This window comes from Bubalus bubalis, chromosome 7 (assembly GCF_019923935.1).
Source record: "Bubalus bubalis isolate 160015118507 breed Murrah chromosome 7, NDDB_SH_1, whole genome shotgun sequence".
In the NCBI taxonomy this organism is placed as follows: Eukaryota; Metazoa; Chordata; class Mammalia; order Artiodactyla; family Bovidae; genus Bubalus; species Bubalus bubalis.
The window spans coordinates 110,584,135-110,601,951 of NC_059163.1; the positions used below are offsets into that span (position 1 = coordinate 110,584,135).

The 17,817-nt window shown below is 40.2% G+C and overlaps 1 protein-coding gene across 3 annotated transcripts in view; it reads left to right on the forward strand.

Annotated features, from left to right (window-relative positions):
- Positions 1 to 17,350, forward strand: part of GPRIN3 (GPRIN family member 3) — a 76,978-nt gene extending 59,628 nt beyond the window's left edge. For all 3 annotated transcript variants that reach the window (XM_044946242.2, XM_025290412.3, XM_006053650.4), the window contains one exon: positions 6,393 to 17,350. In XM_044946242.2, coding sequence (XP_044802177.2) covers positions 6,508 to 8,853 — 2,346 coding nt within the window. In that variant the 5' untranslated portion in view covers positions 6,393 to 6,507 and the 3' untranslated portion in view covers positions 8,854 to 17,350. The remainder of the gene's footprint in view (positions 1 to 6,392) is intronic.
- Positions 17,351 to 17,817: the final 467 nt, after the last annotated feature.

Consider the following 17,817-nt stretch of genomic DNA (forward strand, 5'->3'; position numbering starts at 1 on the left):
TGCTAAGTCGTGTCCGACTCTTTGCAGACCCTATGAACTGCAGCATGCCAGGCTTCCCTGTCCTTCACTATCTCCCAGAAGTTCGCTCAGACTCATGTCCATTGAGTCGGTGATGCCATCCAACCATCTCATCCTCTGTCACCCCCTTCTCCTCCTACACTCAGTCTTTCCCAGCATCAGGGTCTTTTCCAGTGAGTCATCTCTGTGCATCAGGTGGCCAAAGTATTGGAGCATGAGCTCCAGCATCATTCATTGGAAGACCAATGAATATTCAGAGTTGATTTCCTTTAGGATTGACTAGTTTGGTTTCCTTGCTGTCCAAGGGACTCTCAAGAGTCTTTGCCAGCACTACAGTTCAAAAGTATCAATTCTTCGGCACTCAGCTTTCTTTCAGTTCAGTTCAGTCGCTCAGTCACGTCTGACTCTTTGCGACCCCATGGACTGCAGCACACCAGGCCTCCCTGTCCATCACCAACTCCTGGAGCTTACTCAAACTCATGTCCATTGAGTCAGTGATGCCATCCAACCGTCTCATCCTCTGTCATCCCCTTCTCCTCCTGCCTTCAATCTTTCCCAGCATCAGGGGCTTTTCAAATGAGTCAGCTCTTTGCATCAGGTGGCCAAAGTATTGGAGTTTCAGCTTCAACATCAGCTTCAACCTTCCAATGAACACTCAGGACTGATCAGCTTTCTTTATGGTCTATCTTTCACATCCATACATGACTACTGGAAAAACCACAGCTTTGACTATATGGACCTTTGTCAGCAAAGTGATGTCTCTGCTTTTTTATATGCTAAGTCCGTCATAGCTTTTCTTCCAAGGAGCAAGTGTCTTTTAATTTCATGACTGCAGTTACCGTCCACATTGATTTTGGAGCCCAAGAAAATAAAGTCTGTCACTGTTTCCATTGTTTCCCCACCTATTTTCCATGAAGTAATGGGACCAGATGCCATGATCTTAGTTTTATGAATGCTGAATTTTAAGATTGTTGCCTTCAGCAACAGTCCCCCTACCCTTGATGCCTCTTCTTAATCATTTTCCATCCACCGATCTGCCCCCACCCCACCCCCATTCACACACAAACCTACTCCTTGGTCATAAATCCCTACACATTTTTGTGTATTTGGAGTTGAACACAGTCTTTCTTTCCTCCTGCCATGGGCTTTACCCCTAATGCAATAGCCTAAATGAAGTCTTTCTTATCATTTTAACAAGTGTCAGAATAAATTTCTCTTTAACACAGATCAAAGTTTGCATTCGTACTTAGTCGTGTCCATTGTGTCCAACTCTATGTGACCCAGTGGACTGTAGCCCACCAGGCTCCTCTTTCTATGGGATTCTCCAGGCAAGAATATTGGAGTGGGTTGCCATGCCCTCCTCCAGGGCATCTTCCCGAACCCCTGTCTCTTATGTCTCCTGCATTGGCAGACGGGTTCCTAACCACTAGTGCCACCTGAGAAGCCCCAGATCAAAGTATATATGAGGTTTTTTAAAGAGGCTAACACTTCTTTGGTGCTTAACATGAGCCAAGACATTACTTGTTTTAAGAGCTAAGTCTATTCCTCACAACAGCTCAGTGAGGCTGTATTATTATTATTAGCCTCAATTTATGGATTACACTGGGGCCCTAAGATGTTAAATTACTTGCCCAAGCACACAAAGCTAGAGCTTTGTGGTGGAACTGATATGTGGTAGAACCCAGGGGGCTTGGCCCCAGGGTTTATGTTCTTAAACACAATGCCTGCCTGTCCTCAGAAGACTGAAAATTAGGTTGGGAAGTCTACTGTGTCAGTGCTCTTAAAACAAAGCTCTCAAACTTACCCGTCCATAGGAGCCAGGGTAAATTATGCAAAGGAGTGAAGCAGGCTAGGTGAGGACGGGTTGTGTGGAGTCTGGAATGCCCCTGCTCTCTAGAAAGACTGACCTTCACATCGTCACCTTGTGTTGGTATCTGGAAATGCATGTCTTCTGAGGTGGGAGGGAGGGCGGGGGAAGGCGGAGAAACAGAAGAGAGAAATACGGATTTTTATGAATGATCTCTTCAATAGACAAAGAGAAGAGAAAAAGGGAAAGGAGAGAGAGAGAGGAAGAGAAAGGAAATGGAAGGGAAAGTTGCACAATAAACACACACAGACCTGCGGAAGGAATTTATTCAGTCTGTGGGCCACCTCATTTAATAACCTCATTTTGAAAGGTTATTAAATCTTATCACAATGGAATCCTACTGATTTTAAAGACTTACTCCTCACTCTAAACCACCAAGTCATTACATTTTTTAAATAACCTATTTGTGTAACCTATTAGAGACTGTGCTGCTGCTGCTAAGTCACTTCAGTTGTGTCCGACTCTGTGTGACCCCATAGACGGCAGCCCACCAGGCTCCCCCGTCCCTGGGATTCTCCAGGCAAGAACACTGGAGTGGGTTGCCATTTCCTTCTCCAATGCATGAAAGTGAAAAGGGAAAGTGAAGTCACTCAGTCGTGTCTGACTCTTAGCGACCCCATGGACTGCAGCCTACCAGGCTCCTCCATCCATGGGATTTTCCAGGCAAGAGTACTGGAGTGGGGTGCCATTGCCTTCTCTGATTAGAGACTGTAGATTTCTGCTATTTAGTTGGAGAGGAAAGGAGCAAAAGGAGGAGAATTGTTTCTTGAGGTAAAGCAGTCTGTCCAGGGCTCATGGAGATGCAGGGACAATTACAATAGCAAATCTGTTTCAAGTAGTGTTGATTTCCTATCTACTCATGAATCAAGAGATTTCAAATTACATGTGTTAACCAAGCAATCTGGGCTTTTCTTCTTGAATTGATGGATAATTTAACTGCTACTAACAAAGCAAACAAAAAGAAAATGTTCTTTTAAATGTAAACTAGTATAATCAGCTCTCGGAGAAGGCAATGGCACCCCACTCCAGTACTCTTGCCTGGAAAATCCCATGGACGGAGGAGCCTGGTAGGCTGCAGTCCATGGGGTCGCTAGAGTCGGACACGACTGAGCGACTTCACTTTCCCTTTTCACTTTCATGCATTGGAGAAGGAAATGGCAACCCACTCCAGTATTCCTGCCTGGAGAATCCCAGGGACGGGGGAGCCTGGTGGGCTGCCGTCTATGGGGTCGCACAGAGTTGGATACGACTGAAGTGACTTAGCAGCAGCATAATCGGCTCTCTGTGGGAAATGGGGATCAACTCGGTGACTTCTGAGATTTCAGTGAAGTCCCTCATCTTTTCTAAGTCTTCCAGCCTTCAGTTGCTGGACGCTGAGGTGTTCATATTTTACAGTCCTCTCTGGCAAGCCAGGCTTCTTGGTTCCAGCCATATAACAAGGAGATGTCCCCCAACCAGATGTTCTGACCTTCCAACTTTTTATAGGAGGTGGCCAATGGACTTGTTTTTACTTATTTAAAGTCTCATAAATAAGATACAACTATTTTATTTCCAAAAAATAGCACTCTTTCAAATAGTGTTTTCATTACTATTTCATGTCATGGCTTAAATTTGCTTATTATTTTGAAGTTTGGTAGGGCTTAATAATGGCCATTTTGGAGGGAAATGGGATCAAGTAACACCTTTTTGCGCACAAGGCTCTGCACTGCGTCCTGAGGAGTGAACAGAAAAGAATCAATAAGATTGTCCCCTTCCCTCCTGGGACTTGAAGGACTTCTGGAGAAATGAGACATTTATACAAGCAACAACAGTACAAAAACAGTACATGAAAAGCACAATACAAAGAACACAGATGGCCATAGCTGTAGAATTTTGAAAAGAGAGAGAGATTTTATGACTTAAAGGCCTTAGGAGCCTTCAGAAAGGATGGGGTTTAAGTGGGGTTTTGAAGAACAAGTCTGCTTTTTGAAGATGAGGTCAGAGAGTAGTACTAAAGGTATAATAAAGACAGATGCCAAAGAGGCAGAGGGAAAATAAGCTTGGGGCACAACAAGTGACTGCAACAGAAAATTCTAGAAAGGAAGAAATGGAACATAAACCTGGGGAAGTGATTTGAATGAGCAGAAAGCAGTCAAGACCAAGGAAGGGAAAATATTTAACCCATGAATATGAATAATGAAGTTAGAAGAAGAGCTGTTTGGGAAAGAAGATAAATTGGATTTATTGTTAAATGCCATATGATTGAGCAATCAAATACCATTGAACCAAAACACAAAAGTATTTATTTTCAAAATCTGGGCCCAACCAAGTTGACCTTTGCCTTGCTTTGACCCTAAAGCTGGAGTTATGATTGTGCTGTTTGATTTATTATCTATCACATGCAAAAAGTAGGATCTTTGAACTTTGGAGCTGGAAGAGCCCTTAGAAATCATATAATTCATTTGCCAATGAGTTAATTTGGGGTGCAGAAAGATTAAGTGATTCCCATGAGGTCATAGAACCTGTGAGTGATAGAAGTAATATCAAAACAGTCATCTGCTAATTTCTGAACCATTGCTGTGTCTTCATCACATAGTCTGGTTATTCTTTCTAAAAAAATGTTTATGCATAAACACACATGAATACATTTTCATATATACTTTTAAGGACTCAGATATACTTGTTAACATCCAAAATTTTCCCACTTTTGGATACCTGCATCTCTTTTTCCCTATTTCTAAGTCACAAAACTCCATTTGCCACCTAATATGTCTCATTATATATATTTTTGGGACTTATATAACTATACACAAACACACATAACACATATGTATGTAGAGTTTTTGGTCATTGTTTTACAGAAATGAAAACATATGTTCTTTTATGTACCTTGCTTTTCGCATTCAACCATACCTTGGTGAAATTTCTCCCAAGTGAAAAGTTATAGCCTCATTAGCTATTTATTTTAATGGTTGTAAAATGCTCTACTGTAGAGCTATATCATGATTTATTCTGCCTCTCCGCCTTTTATGGAGACCAGTTTGAGTTTTTTGCCTCTACAAATAGTTCTCCAATAGACATGTGTGCACGTGTTAGTCACTCAGTGGTGTCCAACTCTGTGATCTCATGGGCTGTAGCCCACCAGTCTCCTCTATCCACAGAATTTTACAGGCAAGAATACTAGAGTGGGTTCCCATTTCCTTCTCCAGGGGATCTTCCCAACCCAGGGATTGAACCCAGGTCTCCTCCATTGCAGGTGGATTCTTTACCATCTGAGCTACCAGGGAAAGCTTTTTTAATAAACATACTTGTATATTTATCTACATATGCTGGTATTTTATTTCTATTGATAGGATCACTGAGTGAAGGACATGTGTATTTTTAGTTTTAAAAGCTAAACTACTTCCCTAAGAAAGCTGCAATAATACACATTTGCACATACAATTAATAGAAATACTTCCTTTCACAAGGTCTTCCCAGGCCATGGTGTTACAACATTTTTTAAAAGTTTTTTGCAAGTGCAGTTGGTATAGAGTAAAATCTCATTGTTTCCTTATTTGCATTTCTTTGATCACAAATGAATTTGATCATCTTTTCATCAAGTTGTTGGCTATTGGATTTCCTACCTTATAAACTCTGCTTCCATATCCATTTTTCCAATGGATTATTTTGTCTCCTTATAAGTTTTTAAGAACTTCTACTATATTTCAGATATTTTTGCCTGTCCTCTAGGGTTGAAAACGCTTTTTTAAACCTGTTGTATCTGTTTGTGTCATCTTTTGCCATGCAAAAGTTTTGTCATTTTTTTTAGTCATCTGTGCTGATGTTTTCTCTCATAATTCTGGGTATATTTTCTGCCTTGCCAAAGAAACCTATCTACCATGCTCCTAGATATATTTATGAGCTTATATTTTCTTAACAGAATTTTTTATTTAAATATTTATATTTTAACCTTTAATCTCTCTAAGTCTATCTAAGATTTATTTTTGGAATTGGTATAAGAGAGAGTTTTCTTTTATTTAAGATGACTAATGAGTTTGCCAGCCCCTTATATTAAATAATCCATCCTTTTGTCACTAGATCGAAATGCCTCTTTTGTCATATATTAAATCCTTATTTTATATCTGGATCTATTTCAAGATAATCTAGTCTACATATCTGTTTGGGCTTATATCTTATTTTAATACTTATTCATTTGATTACAGTTGCTTTATAGGATTTTCTGATATCTGGTAAATCAGATTACACAAATGACTTGAAGTTGTTAGTAAGTGCATATGTAAGTATTAATATGTTAAAAGCCTATTTTCTAGACAGCAATGGGATGAAGCAGAAACTAACATATCAAGATAATACTTGTATAATTAATTTTTCCATAATCTTTCTTCCCAAGATCTGCATTTATATCAACAGTTATGGAAAGAAAAGATTTCATGTGCTTGTGAGATCCTATACAAGTGACAAATTGGTATAGTTTCAACCCTCAGATACTGTACTGTATTAATGGTACTGTTTCCTTGATTCACAGATTGGTCCTTCAGAGGAATCACCCCTGATTGCATCTTCACTTTGAGCTTCGGCTGCTTCCCTAAAGGAGCGCTGTCCAGGTGCGAGCTCCAAGGTTTTTCCCGGAGAGAGATTCCATGGGGACTGTACCTGACCCTCTGAGATCAGCCAAAACATCCCTGATTGCAGCTTCTGGAGAAGAAGAGGGCCTGGGAGAGGTGCAGGTTGCCTCGCCCCAGCCTCGACCAGAAGTCCTGAGTGAGAACACCAATGGCCTTTCCAGCACTCCTGCAGAGCCAGACCTCAGCCCCAGAACAGCTGCCAAGGCCCTGATGCAGGCCGGTGAGCATGTGCCCACGCAGGCAGCCATGTCCTCTCCTGACATTGTCAGTGAGGTGGGGAAGGCATCTCCCACACTCAACTCTCCTGGCAATACTCAGCTGTCAGGGGGCAGAGAGTCCATAGCACCAGCCCTGTGTTCTGCAGCAGGCAAGGATCTAATACGTGCAACATTTACAATGCCAGCCAATCAGCACATCCACCCGGTTGTCCCAGGCAACCAGCCCCATGCCAGCCCCCAATCAGGGCCTGAAGATACCCTGGTGAAATCACAGAGAACTGCAGATGGAGGGCAACCTGAGAAGTCAAGTTGTCCGGTGGTGGTCATCTGTGGCAAAGATCAAGTGCCCTGTGATTTTCCTTCTCAAGAAACAATGCGGGGAATGGTGCAAACTGAAGATACAGCAGCCAGGTCATTCAGTCCTACTTCCGCTACTGTAGGTGGACCCGAAGCAGAAAGGCAGCAAGCTGTTTGCACTTCCCAGACAAGGTCCTGTGGCTCTCCAACAGGAGAAGATGGATGTTCGGGGAACAAACCACCCCCTGCCGCCACCTCAGACACCCAGGCCATGACTTCGGTGATTCCTCAACCATCCCACCTCCCTAGCAACGGATCCATGTTTCCTCCAGATCCAGAGAAGGTGCCGCTGGCAGCACAGCCTCAAGTGTCAAGGTTTAAAGAAGCAAGTACGATGACCAGCCAAGCTGAAAATGAGATCAAGAAAACCCCGCCCAGGGCTCAGCAAGATGCCGAGGTGCAGGCAGTGGCGAGTGTCGAGAGCAGATCGGCATCCACCAGCCCCAGCATCCTCGCTGCATTCTTAAAGGAACCCCCTGCTCCAGAGCGGTTCGAACAAGAACAGCTGCGTGTCATTTGCCACGGCAGCGCGAACCACACGTTGGAGCTGTCTGAGAACAACACCCTAGACCCCCGGGAGGCGGGTCAGTGCCGTGACCTCATGCCAGCGGTGCACATCCAGACAGCTACAGCTGTTTCTGCAGCTTTCCAAGGAGAAAATAAATCAGGGAGCCTACCGGGGGACGTCCTTAAAACCTCAGCCATCAACGTGTCATCCAGTGATGCTCAGGAGACGTGTAAACAAGACAGGAAATCAGCAGGAATGACCCTAGCGGGGCAAGAGCTTACCTTTAGACAGCTTTCGGGTACTACTTCTACCTCCCTGAAAGCTAGCCCCAGTGACCAGATTTCTCTTAGCGCAGGACGTCAAGTTGAAACAGGTCATGGATTAGGGAAATGTGAAACGAAGCCATCTGAGTTTGCAGTGGCAACCACCAGTGGCCACAAACCAGACCCCGACTGCAAACTCTCCGACTCCTGTGGCCCTGCCAGCAGAGCCGACCAGTCCAGGAGCTTGGATCTCACGAACCAAGGGGATGCAAGAGAGAAGAAGCTTGTGTCTCCTCAGATAATGAAAGAACAAGAATCTCCTGGCATCGATATCCTGGAGGTGAGGGCAAGGGCAGAGGCCAAAAGCCTACTGCTCAATCCTAAATCTCAAGAAAGTGGAGGCGTGGCATCAGGTGCCAGCCCTACACCCTCCCCAGTTAGAAGGAGCCAGGAGGGCACCGGGGAAGAAAACAGACAGACCAAGACAGCTGCCAGCCTAAGCCTGCCGTCGGATGCCATTGGGGACTCTAGTCCTGGTTCTGGTAAAAGGACCCCTTCTCGCTCCGTCAAAGCCAGCCCCCGCCGGGCCAGCCGGGTCAGCGAGTTCCTCAAGGAGCAGAAGTTAAACGTGACAGCTGCTGCCGCCCAGGTGGGACTCACTCCAGGAGAGAAGAAGAAGCAGCTGAGTGCCGACTCCAAGCTCCAGTTGAAACAGTCCAAGCGTGTCCGGGACGTGGTGTGGGACGAGCAGGGCATGACCTGGGAGGTGTATGGCGCTTCCCTGGACCCGGAGTCCCTGGGCATTGCCATACAGAACCATTTACAAAGACAAATCAGAGAACACGAGAAGTTAATCAAAGCTCAAAGCGGCCAGAGCCGGAGGTCCATCTCCTCAGATACTTCTTCTAATAAAAAGCTCAAAGGCAGGCAGCACAGTGTTTTCCAGTCCATGCTGCAGAACTTTCGACGCCCCACCTGCTGCATTCGTCCTGCTCCTTCTTCTGTGTTAGATTGAAAAGGAACATGTCCAGAAGCCCTTGGATACTGCTACAAGCTTCAGAGGTGTCCATCTGTCTGTCAGAGCTTACTTAATTTTTTTTCTGAGGGACCAGGAAGAGAAAGTATTAACTCACAGAAATTGCTACTAAGAATTGCTGGGTCCTTTGTTCGGGGCTCCATAAATAAAAAATGTTGTTTCAATTTGAAAGGAAGTGAAGAAGTAAGCTTCGCTGAAGGTTTACAACCTTAATTAAGAGGAAATAACACTTTTTTTTAATATGATGTTTTTAGAATAACATGCTCATTACACATGTGTCATTTTATATTACTGCCTCAATTTATCACACTATGGTATTTCCATTAAAACCCCTGCTTTATATTAAAAGTAGCAAAGACACTGTTAGCAAATACAGTTATACTTTGTAGTCCAATGCAATAAGAATGCTGATACCACACAAAATTTAAGTAGGTGATGAGAAATATCATGGAAAAAAAAATGGAAACAAATTTGACTCATTCCTCGGCTAGAGGATATAAATAAAGTACTTACATGCATAAAATGCCAAATATGAAATAATATTTGTAAACATCTGCATATAATCCTTTTTATAAACCTTGTTATACCTGTTAATAAACATAAGAAAGTTATATTAGGAAAAAAGTTAGCAAACCATTTGAATACTGCCCACATAAAACATGAATTTATGTATATACATTTTCCTACACTAAGGACAAGGGTCATCTCTGTGATTGTGCTTAGATTAAATTCATATTTCCTTGCCCAAGAGGAAATACATGTGGCTGAATTCTTGAAGAGAATTATCATATTATTGATAATACTGAGTTTTATGTTGTTCAGCTGTCTCCAATAACATTCTGCTGAGAATGTTAAGGTTCTGGTAAGGAATTATAAATAGCCAATTACCCAACACTCCTTTTCTTATGTTGAAAAAAGGAAAGTCTCCTGAGTAACAAAAACAACAGGTTTAATTGTGGCTCCTGTAAACAGGATGCAGTTTGTATTTTTGTTTTGATTTGGTTCAGTAGCTTCTAATAGAAAATGTAGTCAAATAGAAATGAGCTCCCATGCTGCTTTTGTATACAGACTAATATCATCTAATTGCTTAAGACTAATCTGTGGTAAAAGGTAATTTCTTCAAGCCTATTAATTTTAAGAGAAATACCATCATATCTCATCCTTCCAACCCATTAGAAGAAGCTGCCTTTACTAAAACATCATTTACTAAAACAGCTTTAGTAAAGCTGCCTTTACTAAAACTAAGCTTTGGGTGAGCTTAGTCCTTGAGAATATAGGCACCTGTTTGAGCTGAGCCCTCACCTGTCTCCATAATGAAAGCGTGTCCTTGGGGCCCATGAGTGTTGTGCAGGGCACTGGCTGGGTGACCAACAGTGGCTTGAGTGGGGCTAGTGGGGAAGAGAGGAGTGAGCCCTGGAGGTTGTTGGTTTCCACCTTGCATTTAGAGAATCACTGTTAGTGATGAAGGGGCGTTGGCTGTTTTCTCTAAACTCACTGCCCTGATGAGCCAGGAAAGAATTGTCCAGCTGTATACTATCTCTCCAGAGATTCATAAAGGCCATTTGTGTGGTAAATGCAAAGTTTCTATTTTTTTTTAAATTTGGATTCTCTTTTGCAGATTCTGAACATATTGCAGGAGGATATCATACTTCAACTTTAACACCACAAGCTACATCAGACATAAATTAGTCAATAGTCATCAGTTTCTTTCAAAGTAATTGGACTGTCTATGAAGCGTACATAAGCAGACCACAGAGCCATTCTCAGAGTCAGAGCCAGAGAATGGCAATTACAGGTGTTAGAATTGAAACTTACAATGAATTTTTTAATAAAGCACATGTTTGTTTCTTACCAGTTGGCCTCTACTAAGAAGGCTATCTAAGTAGAAATTACCATCAAATTAGCAGCCAAAATTATTAATAATGAATTGCATCTAAAACTCTCTCTTTGGGCCTTAAACACCCATTGGCTGCAGTGTTCATGTCACTTCTGTAGGAGATGCCTTTGCCAGAGTTTAACCTCCCTCCTGTCTCGCTCACTGGCTGGCTCCCTCCCACGTGCTGTGTACACATAGAGAACACCCTCTGTACACAGTGGCAGCTGTCAACAGTACCCACTCCAGATGGGTGGGCCCAGGTCACCCTCTGCTCTGAACTGGCTAGAACAGGCTGTCCCTGCATTAAAATGGGAAAAAAGGAAGAATTTAGCATCTGGTAATAATATTAGTTTTCATGAGGTTGGAGTAACCATGTGATTTATAAATAGTGAAAGGCAACAGAGGCCAAAGAGAGTTGTAGACATTGTTGTCACACATTAGAAGCAAATTAATAAAATTCAATAAATTAAAACTTAAAGTGTGCTAGAGTCACTTTGGTTTTTCTGGGGACTGAAACTAACCTTTACTTCTTAATCTTCAATTTTTTACTTTCAATCTTTACCACACTCTAAAGATTGTCACAAAATGTTACAAAAGCTTTCTTCTCACTTACTGAATCTTATAGAAGGAAAAGTCCTGAAAAAAATTGTCACAGAAATAGCTCATCAAATAGATAAATAAGACAGGAGCCTATTCAAAACAGTGGTGTTTCTGCATTATGATCCCCCAAAGAGTCTCAGGATAAAACCTTGTTTTGAAAACGCTCTTTCACTTGGATCTATGACACATACACATTTAGGACATCATTTGTCATTCCTTAGGTTCACTCAGCAAATGAAGTTGCAAAACAATTTTCATGGCAGACTCTTTGAACTTGCTCTGCTTATTTGTTACCTGCATGACACACACAGTGTTGAAAGCTGTTTTTGTCCTTATTTCTTTTAGTTATCTTTTGGTCCTTTTAAATGTATTTTAGTTGTTGAAATAAATGGAGGAAATACTTTATTAAGTAGATCAGTATAAGATATTTTTTAAACCAGCAGAAAAAAAGAGATGACTTAGGCCATCCATATGTTTAACATGTGAAGATGTCTACCCAGTGAAAATTTTTCATTTAAATACCGATTTTTCTATTTTATGACTACAAGAAAAATGTGACCATTTCAACTGTCATGTATCTACTTATCTTCAGTGTTTTTCTAATTATGTCTTTCTGGAGTATTACCCTTGATGCCACAGACCAACTACTTTACATACACTGAAATCCTAATTAAGCTTTGTGTTTTGGATCCATGGCACGCGTTAAACGTTTTGTTAGGCCACAGTGGACCAGAAAACTTTTTTGTTTGCATCCAAAATGAAATATTTATAAAAAAATATTACTGTGTTTTCCTACCTTGACAAGTCAGCTCTATTGAATATAATTTGATTTCTGATGATCTTTAATCTTTAGAATGGTCGAATATTTATTATTTTGGATATCAGTGTTCTCCATGTTATAGGTTAAATATCATAACTGGAATAAATTGGACTGAATATGCATGTGTACCATATACCCTAGAGGTTGAATTTGGAACCAAGTTCTTAACAAGAGCTTGTCATCTTAAGAAAGCAGAAAAGGAAAACTGCTTTGGGTTGTATCTAAGAGTATTAAGGTTTTTATTGTTCTAGCTTATTCTGATAGTCTTCCTCTCATCTCTGGGATTTCCTATCATTTGGGAAATATCTGTATATACCACATGAAGACTAGGATATGATGTGACTTTAAGATTTGTTTACAGAGGACCTATATGAATAGGTTGTTAATGTAAATTGTTTGGCCTCTGTTGTATCCTCTTTGTTACTGTTTTGCTTCCAAAATGTGAGAAACTGTCTTTTCTTCCTCCTACATATTGTGCAAGTGTTTAACAATTTGTCCATTTCTAGTACCGCATAATTTACCACAGCCCTTGTCTACTTTTTAAGAATCAGTGTAAAGGAAAACAATACATTAGGATAAGGTTTGCATATATATATATGTGTGTGTGTGTTTACTGAATATCACAAATGTCACTTGTAGCCTTGTGTAGGCCTCTACGTGTCTGATTTACTAATCATCTACAGTGCTGCCATGGAGATGACGCTGTTTACTCTCTCCAGCTTTGTCCTAAGTGGTATTTGAGAAACGGAGCCTATGAACTTCCCTTTGTGATAATAATGCAGTGAACTCAGCAGTATCTTGGATAAATAAACTGACCATCTTGTCTCTATCCCGGTTCTGTCTACACAGTGAACCAGAAGTCTCGCCCTCCTCTGCCTCAGTGCTTGCTGTTTTATATTCCCATCTGACCATTTTCTTTTCTGTTAGCAATGTTCTTGGTTCCATGTGTGGCCCTTTGGGTTGAATCTCCAAAGGTGGGTCAGCTGTTGCCACCTGGCAAATAACAGGTAACGTGCCAGATCTCCTGTCCAACTTTGTAACTTTATCCTTCTTAATGAAATTCTGCAGCCAGCTGAGTAATTTACAAATGTCATTGTGTAGACACATGGGCTGAAGGATATCTACAAAGTTTTAGACATTTTTTTGCAAAAGGGGAAAAATTAGTCTTGTAAAGACTGAAACAGATTTCCATGAACTTTACCCTACTGTTGGAAAAAAATGAATTCTCCTTGGCTACAGAATAAAATAAACTTGATTTGCAATGACCAAGGACATAAATGAAGATGGATTGAAGTGGAAAAATTCTGTCTCACAAATCAGAGACATCTACCAGAGTTCATTACAGCTACTTTTAACTGTGAACATTCACCAGCTAAACTACTCACTTGCCACAACCAAATAACCTCTCTCAAAGTAAATCCAGTACATTGGTATATATGTGTAGATAGAAACAAACAAAACAAAAAAACCCTGAAAAATTACTGTTGGCTGTTAGGTAAATCAAGGTGATAATCAAAAGGACATTTGAATAACGGCAAGCCTTGGTGAAATGACTGTGAGGGCCAGAATGGTGCAACAAGGTCTTATTGCCAAGTTTGGTGTGTTTTTCTAAGACCCAGATATCTCAGCTACTCATCCTGAGAATAAAGACTGTTGATAATGAAATTAAAGTCAAGCAATAATGTGCCAAAAGAGGCAGTTATACCACCAAGTGCATCTATTATGGGCACACCATTATATATTTATGGTTTGCTCCATGAAGACTGACCATAACCCATGGGATAAAATAAGCAAAGGCATAATTTCTGCTTTCTTGCTGGAAAAACTTACGTAAGAGCTCCATAAAGAGGTACAGCACTAGTGAACATTAGATCTTAGGGTTAACAGCTCTGTTTTAACATTAGTCAAGACCAAAGGAATCACCAGGAGTCTTGCTAGCTTAAAATTCAAGACAGCTTCATCCAGAAACATGGTTGAAATGGAAGGTTAAATGTATAGTCATACTCTCCCTGGACACTAGCCTATAAGAAAGCAATTCAGTTAACTCGGCCTGGAAGATTACCAGATTTAGCTATGAAAAAAAATGGGTTCTCAAATGAGGAATAGCTAAAACGTGAATACTCTTATCAAAAGTGGCCAGACATAATGCCTTACAGAATATGATGTTGTAGATGGGCGTTTCTAAATACTAATTCTTCACCAAGTATTCCTTTGGGTTCAAGCTCGAAATCAACTGGCTGGAGTAAAGATCACGTATTTCCGACTCAAACGACTTAGCAGCGGCAGCAGCGGCAGCATTTTACACTTTAGAAAAAGGTACTGATGATCGACCAGCATGATGATAGTTGTGATGATGTGATGACAAATACCCTAATGATTTAAGTGTGTTAAAGAGAATTGAGTGGGGAAGAAACACTACCTTCTTTCTCGATCTTTTAAGATATGGGAGGCCATCTGTTTATTTTGGAGTGAAAAGGATAGCTTGCTTTTTGACCTTGCTGCTAGCATTACTCTTTGTTCCTTTAAAAATCAAATTATTTTTAAGCAAAACTTTTGAGAAGTTAAACTTTTTTTTATGGTTCATATTGTTTTTGTGTTATGTATAGAGCAAACTATGAAATGAGCAGAAGAGGCTTACCCATTTAGACTTCGTAGCATTTATTTAACCACATCTTTGAGTAAATTATTTTGTAAAATGTTTTCCATCATTTCTGATGTTGGTAACTTGGGAGATTACAGTATTATTCTCACACTCCCTATTCCCTAGAGGGTTGGAGAGACTAAGTCTTGTTTTTAAGGGCATCTGGAAATACCTTTCCCAGGTATTTGAGAAAGGTCTTCGGGGCCTGAAAACCCAAGAAGGAAATATACTGACAATTACTAAACTTCTAAATGTATTTATCTCTGCTGTACTATCATGTAAACACTATATTGTGCATTACCCTGTAGCTGGTTGTGGTACATCAGTGCATTTTGTAAGTATGTACAGTCTGTGAGCAGTTGGTTTTCTATTTTTATGTGTAGGAAAAAAAAAACGCTGCATCCCATTTTAAGGCCAAGTTCTGTCATCAGGTAGGCACATGGCCGAAAGTGAATAAAACCAACAGAAGTGTGCATGTATGTTAAGTGACAGAATTTGTCCTTTTGTTTTTGAAGGTCAGAAAGGGCTGTTGTTTTCTTCCTTTAATCATCTCCCAGAGTAGATAACATAATTGTCACAAAGGCTGAATGCAGTCATCAGTAGATTGGCCTGCTACCAAATATGCCAGGGCTAATTCCCCATGCCGTTAGTCACAGGTAAGGTCAGTTCTTTGACCACTGGGTTGATTTACATTCCTCACACATCTTCTCTGTGTTGTGTGATTAGGATGTACATACTATGGGTGTGATTGTGTACATACCTTGTATGAATTATCTAAATTCTCAAAGCAGTGGAAAGCAGGAAGGAGAAACAGTTGTTCAAAAGCCTCAAAAGGGCTAATCAATGTGAATTTTCATTTTCTACACATAAAAATGTATACATAACTGTAAATAGCTTACCCACATATATATGCACACTTAAATGCATTTTATTCATACTGGTACATTTAAATCGATCACAAATTAAAACAACTAACTGAAAATTGCATCTTTTCATGACTGTTTGGTTTCACGCGGATTGATATCAGACTGGATGCTCCTCATTTAACAGTGTTACTCCCTCGTAGCACATTTGGCGCTTAGAAAAGCCCAGCTCCACTGAGTCACGAAAATCTAGGTGATATTACTTGAGACACAGACAGGTACTTGAGCAGCTTCAAAGGTTTAGTGCTGTTCTTTAAGTACCTAATGTTTTATCTGAAAATGACAAACACCGGGGGAAACCAGTTATGCTTCATAGACTCGTTTTGTGCGTTTGGTGGCATGTTTATGTGCACTCAGAAAAGCTCTATATTGTAGAGCTGTATCCCTAGATTTCAAAAGGGTATATAATCACTCAAGGTGGAACATGATTGCAGGCATTCTTCTCTTGAGATTGGCAAAACAATGTTTAGCAACACCAAAGAAAAGTCAAAGAGTAAAGATTTTATTTTTAGAAGTTACAAATGATACTGGTAGAATAACAGGATGTTAGCAATTGGGGTTTCCTTAAAATGGACTCAAATAAATGACTGTTATTGACAGTTGGTGACACTGTGGACTAGATAACAAGATTAGAGTCATTAGCCAGCAAATGTCAGTACTGGACAGTAGTCAATTTATCACAGTTCCAGTCAGTGAATCGTTGTTTTAGTTTCTCTCATTTCTTCAAAAAGGAAGTACTCTATTAGACATCGAAAAGTCTGATCTGGTCCTTAAAACCTAATATGAGTTGATCCTGATATTTTGACACTAATAATTATGTTGGCTGGATATTAGGTTGAAGTTATGAAAAGAAATACCAGAATTGCCATCAACAGAAACTTCTGTATGGCAAAGTACAAATATAACCACTTCTCAATAGAAAGTCAATTATACCATTTCATAGGTACTCATATTTTAAAGACTGAATGTGCCATCTTTATATCTTAGATTAAAAAAGGTTAAACACCATAAAAACACTACAATTACAACTACACCTAGCTGTGTTTTTTAACCACCAAAAATGGATGTTAGAAAAGCATACATGAAATCTTGATGTCAATATTTACTGTTGCTTAAAAGATAAATTTAAGTTTATGTAATTATTTTGGAAGTCATGTATTAATTTAAGTGCCAACCAGAAAAATTATAGATGTCAATATAAGAATCATTTATGTGTGTACTCAGTGGAGAAAGACCAAAAGTGTAGTATGATGTTAAATCACTGAAGAAACAGTAATAAAGTGAAATTCCATTTATGAATCTAAAGTTATGTCTTTTCATGATGCCTATAGACAAAGGTCATTAAATTGCTTATTTAAGAAAGTCCCCATCCTCTGTAAATTGACCTATCAATAAAATTTCATTACCTAGGAAAAAAGATGGAATATTATGATTTACATGAGGATAGATCAAGATTTTGAAATTACCTACACATCCACCCTCATTTTGGATTTGAGTTTTGAATGGATGAATGAATGAAATTCAACTGATGACTTAGTTTTATCCTTAAAAAATGTCAAATATGATTTTGTTGCTTTTTTTCACTTTCCATAATAAACGTAATATAGATTAAGAGATACAGTCTTTGTATTTTGTTATTATTGCTTCTGCCATTGCTGGCAAAGTTGTTCCTTAGCCCTAGGATGTTTAGAATCAACTGATTTTCAGTGTGACACAATTCTGCAGTGAAGCTGAAAGTATTTACACTGAAAGTATCAATTCCATTAATTAAAATAGAAATCCCATGCCTTCAGCTCATCCGAAACAGTGGTTTTTCCTGCTCAGCATGGCACAGTGGTATGTGTGTACGTGTCCATGTGGCTGTCCATGTATGAACTTTTGCTCAGTGAGAGGTGATGAGAGGTTGATGTTCATGGAAATATAGGAGGAGGTAGGGTGCAGGGTACACCTACTCTTATGGAAGCATAGAAACCTATATTCAAGCTTATATTGTCTCGTGCCTCTGCCCGTGGCCACCAGGTGCGTTGCTGTGGGGTTTCAGCTTTTCTGCCCGCTCCTTGGTAAATAAATCAGCATCCTGCAG